Below are 8,929 nucleotides of genomic sequence, written 5' to 3'. Positions count from 1 at the left end.
AAATGTATATTATTTTAAGCAACACAAGAAAGATAATAATTTAACAAAAAGTGTAACATGGTATTTACAAACAAAATTATTCATCGATACAAATATATCTTTTATCATTTATTTTTGTATTTATTAAATGTACATAAATAATAATTGAAAATATATGTATTACTTTTCATTGACCTTGATTTTAAAAATTTGAAAATTCGTGATTGTTGAAATACATGTGAAATGATAAAAATAATCCATAAACTTTAGGCAAACTTTGTTGGGGGAAAATTTTTCCCCAGTATTTATTATTTTAAGCAATAAATGATAATGGATACTAATTTAACAAAAAGTGTAACGTAATATTTACAGAAAAAATTATTCTCGCTGATTTAAATAAATCCTTCTGTATTTTGATTTTATATTATATTATTTCTACATAAATAATAATTGAAAATATATTCATTACTGTGCTTTGAATTTGATTTTGAAAATTTGTGACTGTTTAAATGGATAAAGAAATTCCCGCCGTTAATTGGACCCTCGTTGGGCCAACCCTCCTTATCAGCCCATCCAGTCAGTCCCATTTAAGTAAATTGCTTCCTGCACCTCCAAAAGACTCAAATAAACAAAACACCATCTTGCCCCACCTCCCCCTAACCTCCCCACACCACGGCTCCATGCAAATACCACCATCAAACACCACAGACCATAGTCGACAACTCCTTGCAAGAAAGAAGACGCTGATGGAGAAAAAGACAAAGAGGTGTGAAACATGCCTCCATTTTGGAATTGCGAGGCCCATTTAAAGAGGGGCCTCAAGAGAGGCCCATCCTAGTCAGCCCTAAATAAAGCGGGTCAGGATCAGCCCACGATCGAAGCTAGCTGCTTGTGAAAGACGCACCGCGCAGCTCGCACTTGCAGCAGCATTTGAACTCTACTATCGTTTTCTCCGTTCTTTCTCAAAGCCGCACTCAACTTTCTAAAACCAAATCGGTAAGAGTCTGCAACACCTCATTTCTGCAATCAATCCATGAAACCACGAAAATCGTCCGTTTTTTTTTTTCTGTATTTTGAATGGCTAAGATTATGATTTTTATTCCTTGTTAGATTTATACCCAATTTCATAGGTTGAATAGGGTTTTAATGCAATGAAAATTCGAGTCAAATTGATGTTATTTACTTGTTGAGTTTTGAAATTGATACACATACATACAGACAGACTGACATACACACTTCCCGTTTCGGGCAACAAATTATGGAAGCTGCCTTATGATTGACATGTATCTTTTGAAGCTGCTCAAGTTATGGAATGTGCTTTATGATTGACAGTGTTATCCTTTTCCATGACTTATCAACAGGTTTGAATCCTCATTTCCCGCCTCTCACTGGAAAGCAGCAAAATCACCTTGTAAGAGTTGTTTTGGGCTATCTTTCTTTCTGTTTTCCATTTCTTAGAGAACCAGTGGCTATTCTTTCTGTGGTTATTAAATTAGTAAATTGTTTTTGTTTTGTAAAACCAAAGTACACTTTGTAATTTGATAAGTTCAATTCTTGCAGTCTCTACTATCTATCTGTTCCTTTTGTACTCTGAGTGGGTAGAAGTCATGGTAAGGCTCACTGCTGACTTGATTTGGAAAAGCCCTCATTTCTTCAACACGATTAAAGAGCGTGAGTTAGATCTCAGAGGCAACAAGATAGCTGTAATTGAAAACTTGGGTGCTACTGAGGTGCAAAATTTAATCTTCCTTCCTTTCAGTTTCCCCTTATATTTGAAAGTATATATTATTATGATTCTCTCTTTATATATGCTTCAATTATAAAAAAACTTCATCCTGGTGTTCATAAATTTGCAATGGATTTTCCTGCAGGACCAATTTGACACAATAGACTTATCTGACAATGAGATTGTTAAACTTGAAAATGTACCATATCTTAACCGGTTGGGCACAATGCTCATTAACAACAACAGGATTACTAGAATTAATCCCAACATCGGAGGTACAATTTGAACTTTGAACTTTCTTTGAACTGCACATCCTCATGTTTGCGCTCTCTTTCCTTCCAGTTGTAAGCTACACAGTACCTTACTTTCATTTTGTATTGCAGAGTTCTTGCCAAATTTACACACTCTAGTTCTCACAAACAACAGAATTGTAAACTTGGTTGAAATTGATCCTTTAGCATCTCTTCCAAAGCTGCACTTCCTTAGTCTGCTGGACAACAATATTACAAAGAAACCTAATTACAGGCTTTATGTTATTAACAACCTGAAATCCCTCCGGGTGTTAGATTTCAAGAAAGTGAAAAATAAGGTAATTCCCCCCGCCCCCTGCCCATACGTATCTTTAATTGGGTTTGTTGTTTGAAATGAAGTATGAAAGATAAGATGTTCTGGTAATGTCGGCATTCAATAAACAAATCAGCATTTTATGCTTGAAAAACAGAACTACCAGTGGCTGGCACTGAATGCTAAGGCCAAGTGGGGCAATTTTACTGCATAACTATATGTACCCATAGATTATGGATTAATTTTTCGCCAGGCTGCTTTAGCTGTTGCTTTGCTTAAACTTTCGTATACTGAATGACTTCAAATTCTACCCACAAATTGGGTGCAAGGTTTATGTGTCTAATATAAAATCTCTCCAGCCATGTAGTATGGCCAACTTTTTTTTTTTTTTTCTCTCTTTTACTTCACTCTCTCTTTGGTCTTTCTTTCTCAATTTCTCTGACCTGCCTGTGCATAGCACAGGCTCTATCTGTAGTTAGGTATATTTTTTAGTTTCCAATTTCGCATACCCTTCAATTATATTCCCTTCTTTTGATGGTTTGTTATATTCAATAACTAATAGGAACGGTTGGAAGCCAAAAACTTGTTTGCTTCAAAAGAAGTTATAGAAGAGATTCAAAGGACACCAGCAAAAACATTTTCAACTGGTGAAACTCCAAATGTTTCTGAAGCGATTGAGGAACAACAGACGCCCAAAGTGGTTGCTCCTACACCTGAGCAAATTATTGCTATTAAGGTACAATGATACTTGAACTTGCCAATTTATTTAAGGCTTATTACTGTAGGGTTGAACATGTTACATACCTGTCATGCATTCATGCTCAATTCTGATCTATAATTAATACATTCTCCATTTTATGCATTTGATGTTGCGTGCTAAAAATTGTAGATGAGGTGTCCTTGCTTCTACCCATAACTTAACTGCAAACCATTGGAAGCTATTCCAAAGTCTAATGTAGGACACACTCAGTGATAACCAAAGATTCCTAAGAGATTATTCCATTACCTTGTAGTCGAAAAATAAGTGGGCTAAACCAGGACTTGTCATGTTACCTTCAAATATGTGACACGTCCTTTCTATCAATCCTATTAAATACCATTGTCCAGACAAAGTACCCGACCTACAGTGTCTGTTCTACTTCTAAGTGATTCATTAATTAGGAAAGAAAAATACATTGATTTAGTTAATCTTCCTTTACATGTTAAGAAAAGAGTGAGAGAAGCAAAAGTATTTTGAATATGCCTTTCTGGGTTAGTCTTCCACCCAACAGATTGATTTTATTTATAATCAGAATGATTACATGGACAATAAATAACTAATTCTGTTTTCTAGAGAACAATTAAAATATCACAACTTCCTAAGATACATTGAACCCAACTGACTATTAACTAAGCTACTTGGAAAGGAAATTATCATTAAATGTTCCTCTTTCCAACACTCCCCCTCAAGCTGGAGAATAGATGTTATCCATTCCCAGCTTGCATATTATTCTATCAAAATTTGGAGTGCACAATCCTTTAGTGAGAATACCTGCTTTTTGACCTTGTGAAGGCACATATGGAATGCAAATCAAACCACTATCCAACTTTTCCTCGATAAAATGTCTATCCACTTCAATGTGTTTTGTTTGATCATGCTGTACAGGATTATGGGCTATGCTGATTGCTGACTTATTATCACAGTAGAGCTTCATAGGTTCATCCCATTTAATCTTCAAGTCTTCTAAGATGATTTTTAACCAAAGCAATTCACAAATACCTTGTGCCATAGCCCGCAATTTAGCTTCAGCTCTAGATCGCGCTACAACATTTTGTTTTTTACTTCTCCAAGTTACCAAGTTTCTTCCTAGAAAGGTACAATATCTGAAAGTGGATCTCCTATGAGTTATTGATCCTGCATAGTCAACATCTGTATAAGCTTTAAGTATTGTATTCCCATTTCTTTTGTACAAAATTCCTCTTCCTAGTGCCATATATTTTTTTTTGTCCGCCATCCGCCATTAACAACATTGGATAAGATAAGTAGCTGCGAGAACAACCTCCCCTCCAAAACTTTTTGGAACATTTTTTTGAAACAATAATGCCCTAGTTTGATTTAATAGGTACCTATTTTTTCTTTCTGCCATGCCATTTTGTTGTGGTGTTTGGACACAAGAAGGCTCATGAATGATTCCTTCCCATTGTCTGACTTTAGTTTCTTTATGGATACACCAAATTGATTCTTAATCAATGAGATGAAATTTTGAAAGACATTGCTTACTTCAGATTTGTGTATAAGAAGGAAAACCCAAGTCACTTGAGTACAGTCATCAATAAAAGTCACAAACCAGCAAGCCATTGACACATTTGGAATAGGAGATGTATGAACAAGGTAAAAAGGAAAGGTACTCTTTTTATTACTTGATGGAAATGGTACACGCTTGTGTTTTGCAATTTCACATACATCACATTGAAGGCATTCATTTTTTATGCCAGAAAACAGAGATGGAAACATAACTTTATTGATTTCAAAAGTGGAATGTCCTAGTCAACAATGAAAAAGTAGAATTTTCTCTTTTTTTGACAATTGAGACTCTAACATGAATGAATGAATGAATGAAATTGGTTTTCTTCTAAAACTGGTACACAAGACTCTTCAAGAAGATAAAGGCCATTTCTTTCACTGGCATGTCCAATCGTTCTCCCTGATTCCTTGTCCTGGAATACACAACAATGGTCATAAAAAATAATAATGCAAGATATGCCATTTGTAAGCTTCTGAACAGAGACAAGATTTGTGGACAACTTTGGGACATGCAAAACAATTTTTAGGGTTATGAAGGGATTTATTTGGATGTTCCCTATACTGGCTACAGTTATAAGAGTGCCATCAGCAATTACTATTTTCTTATTGCTAGGACAGGGAGAATAGGTGGAGAGGCATGTAAATGGAGATGGTCAGTGGCTCCAAAATCTAAAATCCAAGGGGATAGAAGTGTTTTTGAGACATTAAATCCAAATGAGAGGAAGCATACCTGAATATGCCAATGTACAAGCACCTGATGGTTTTTCAAGGCTGCTAAAAAAGGCTCTCATTTTTTCTATTGAGTCACCGGAAAGTTGCTGGAATCCAAACAGTCGTTGGAATTCTGACAGTTGCCAGAAAAGTCTGACAGCTTTAAGAGCGCAGTCAAACCTACTAAATAACCCTTTTTGTGTGGGAAGCATAGCCCCCCTAGATTGGGAGCTCTGATACCAAGTTAAGAAGAGAGTGAGAGAAGCAAAGCGATTTTGAATATGCCTTTCTGGGTTAATCTTCCACCCAGCAGATTGGTTTTATTTATAATCAGAATGATTATGTGGATAGCAAATAATTAATTCTAATTTCAAGAGAACAATTAAAATATCACAACTTCCTAAGTTACATTGAACCCATCTAACTATTAACTAAGCTACTTGGAAAGGAAATAATCATTAAATGCTCATTGTCTGCTTTCCAAAAAAAAAAAAAATGCTCATTGTCTAGCCCCCAACTCTAAGAGCTGTTAAATTATCCATTTGACCGTGCTTTATCTTGAACGTGTAACTCATTGTCCTACAAGTTACAATTATGCTGTAAGATGCGTATACCTACTGTCCTATTGTCCCATGTGATAATTTTTTTTATTGCTAAACCATTTTCTGATAGATCACTTTACATGCTCTAGTGATATTATCTTCAGCTAAGAAATCATTTCCATTCTACATTATAGCTAATGACTGTATTCATAAACTAGAGTTAACTTCTCTTAGAAGCTGGTACATCAGGCAGCTAATTTTGGTTATCTATGGTTGACATGTTTGTGCTTTATGCAGGCTGCCATTGTGAATTCTCAGACTCTTGAAGAGGTTGCTAGGCTTGAAAAGGTGCCTGCTTTTCTAAATTAGATAATTGCTTATTGGATTTTAATGTTTGTTTGTGTAATACTCATGCTTAACTTAGAATATTGAAATTACATTAAATAATATGATAGGATAATTTATAACTAATGACCTGCTGTTAGACCTAGAGGGAGGATCTGATGGGAGACTCCTATGAAATTATCTTATCTATTATGAAAAGGACTGTAATAATGCGGTACATCTAATTGGTGTACAATTGTACATGATTGCAGGCATTGAAGTCTGGTCAGCTTCCTGCAGATTTAAAAAGCTTGAGTGATAATATAATGTTGGATAATGTTGATGAAAAACATGAGGACATGATTCATGATGATAGAAGTCAAGCTGATGGCAAATCGAATGATACACAAGAGCAGAGAAATACTGATTCTGCTTCAATGGAACAGGTATATGGCAACATTGACATTTGTCTGTCAAAACTTTTATTCTATATCTTTGTGACATCATTATTCCTCCATCATGCATTTTTATTTTGTTTGTTTCCAGAAGTTATCTATTGTGTTATAACTATGCTTTTATCAAAATCTGTTTTGAACATACAAGCAGTTGCTGCTCAATGTACTCAATCATTGTTTAATTTTAACTAATGGATAATAATAAGTTAGGTGGTATTCAATGATAAAATTATGCATGAAAGCAGGTTTATAAGTGTGTATTTGATGTTTGCATATAGCAGTTTAGCACTATTTTATGTGCAACTTAATGAAGCACAGTAAGAAAATTAACATAGATATCCATTATAATACAAAATTTGAACTATATAGACAAGATAGAACTTAAAAGTACTACTCCTGTATGGCCATAAATAGCGTATTTGTTATGTCCTCCCATAAATAGTGTCTCTGGTCTTTTCCTTCTGTTGATCTGTTCATATTTCACACCATTATCTTTTATCTGTTTTCATGCGGTAGTATTATTGTAAGCTATGCTTCAGTTTTCCATTTTATTTTCTTGCAGGATTAGAGTGAAAAGGTTTTCAAATAGTCCTAGCACTGTGGACTTCTTTAATGTCAGGTTCTAGAGTTAGACTCTTGGTAATTTTCCATGAGGTGTACTTTATGAATCTTCCATTACTTGAGAACTGGATGTTTCAATTTCACTCGTGGTGAATCATTGCTTTGGCCTTTATATATGTGTTAAATTGTATTATTTTTACACTAGAACGATTATGGAATTTGCCTAGAGTTTTTTCACAAATGGTCTAATGAGCTTATTAGCCTACGTAGCAAGAAGTTAAATCTATATAAAAGCTTTAATATGAAATAGGTCTTTAAATAGGCTAACAAGTCAAGCCAGACTTTCAAATAGGTCAGACAAGACCTAAAAATTAGACATGGCAAGAAAATCCGTACCCGTGGGTATCCGTCCGAATCCGTCCTGACTTTGACGGGTAATACCCGAGTTGATCGGGTATGGGTTCGGGTTCAGGTTTTTCTTGATAACCAAAAATCGGGTACGGGTATGTAGATATGTTGGGGAGTCAGGGTAAGGGATTGGGGAGACAATACCCGTACTTGCCCCATTGTCATGTCTACTAAAAATAAAGCCTATGATAGATAGCAAACAAGGTTTAGGCTTTGAATTTTTTAAACATACTAGACTTATTTATTCGGCCTAGCCTATTCCCATCCTTAAGCGTGTTGTGTGCGTGAGGAATCGTGTAGGTATTACAAATGATTGAAATCATTTTTATTCTCACTTTTCATTTTCAATGACTTTTCCTTATTTTTTATTGACTTAATACTTAATTTGATTCTCAAGTTTTATTAAAATGTTCAATTGGCTCCTCGTATTTTTTTAAAAACTATAATTAGGTCCCAAAATTTTTAAAAATGCATCAAGCTTGCCCTTTCATTCAATTTAGACTAACCAATAATAAATTGTTTTTGTCTCCATCTTTTTTCCGTTTTTGCATTAACATTGGTTATCCTTCGCCTAACATTGTTGCATTACCCAAACCCACATGTAAGCACCATTAATCTGCCTCTTCAATGCTCCACACCACCAAAAACATGACAACATCACTACTCCTTTACCACACGACCAATACCTATAAACCTAGATCTGACACCCAAAACTCAACACATTCCTCCAACCACCCTCACCAAAAACCCCATTGGCACACAAACCACCATCACCTTAGCATCGTGACACACCACCATTATAGCCCTGCCAACCCATGATTCACCATAACCGAAAACTACCACCACCACCATCTCCTTCTAAATCATTAACCTCGATTCAAAACATGTTTCGATTACCCACAAAGCACGGTTCTAGAAGCAAACCATAACGGCGGTTTCCTTACTTAGATTTGGAAATTGTGGCCCTCGTCGTGGAAGTGGACCAATGATTTGAGTTTTTTCTATCTCATATTTGTGCTTTAAGATCTCAAATTTGAGCGTCTAGCGGATGTTGTTTAGTTTGTCAATGGTCGTTGTTATCCTGACTGAAAACCTTGTTGCTGGTCGGTGCTTGAAATGGGGAGTGGCGACTTACAAAGGGGAGGATGATGACATGCGATTTTGATGGTGCATGCAATGGGAAAGGATTGGTTTAAAAAAAAAATCAAAATATAGTGCTGGTTAAAAATATCCACTATTCATAAATTAAAGCTGTCAAAATTTACAATTTAACATCATCCCAATTGGATGAAAAGGAATAGATTGGTGAATTTTAAAATTTGAGGACCTAATTGATTTTTTCTTTTTTAAATATGGAAACCCAATTCAATACTTT

The 8,929-nt window shown here is 35.2% G+C and overlaps 1 protein-coding gene across 1 annotated transcript; it reads left to right on the top strand.

Annotated features, from left to right (window-relative positions):
* The first annotated feature begins 667 nt into the window (after nt 1-667).
* On the top strand, nt 668-7,387 carry LOC114401214 (U2 small nuclear ribonucleoprotein A'-like). The gene is made up of 9 exons (XM_028363676.1): nt 668-975; nt 1,341-1,390; nt 1,540-1,709; nt 1,851-1,980; nt 2,089-2,294; nt 2,832-3,005; nt 6,104-6,154; nt 6,403-6,576; nt 7,148-7,387. Exons 3-9 carry the CDS (start codon nt 1,587-1,589, stop codon nt 7,151-7,153), a joined length of 864 nt encoding a protein of 287 aa, XP_028219477.1. The 5' UTR covers nt 668-975; nt 1,341-1,390; nt 1,540-1,586; the 3' UTR covers nt 7,154-7,387.
* Nucleotides 7,388-8,929: the final 1,542 nt, after the last annotated feature.

The sequence above is a fragment of the Glycine soja genome, chromosome 20, assembly GCF_004193775.1.
Source record: "Glycine soja cultivar W05 chromosome 20, ASM419377v2, whole genome shotgun sequence".
In the NCBI taxonomy this organism is placed as follows: Eukaryota; Viridiplantae; Streptophyta; class Magnoliopsida; order Fabales; family Fabaceae; genus Glycine; species Glycine soja.
This window is presented reverse-complemented; position numbering and strand designations above follow the sequence as displayed.

Excerpts from the sequence above, each read along its gene's own strand:
- LOC114401214 (XM_028363676.1), top strand. The coding sequence starts at position 1,587 with ATGGTAAGGCTCACTGCTGACTTGATTTGGAAAAGCCCTCATTTCTTC. Across the intron at positions 1,710-1,850 it reads AAAACTTGGGTGCTACTGAG|GACCAATTTGACACAATAGA; the intron begins GTGCAAAATTTA and ends ATTTTCCTGCAG. Across the intron at positions 2,295-2,831 it reads TCAAGAAAGTGAAAAATAAG|GAACGGTTGGAAGCCAAAAA; the intron begins GTAATTCCCCCC and ends AATAACTAATAG.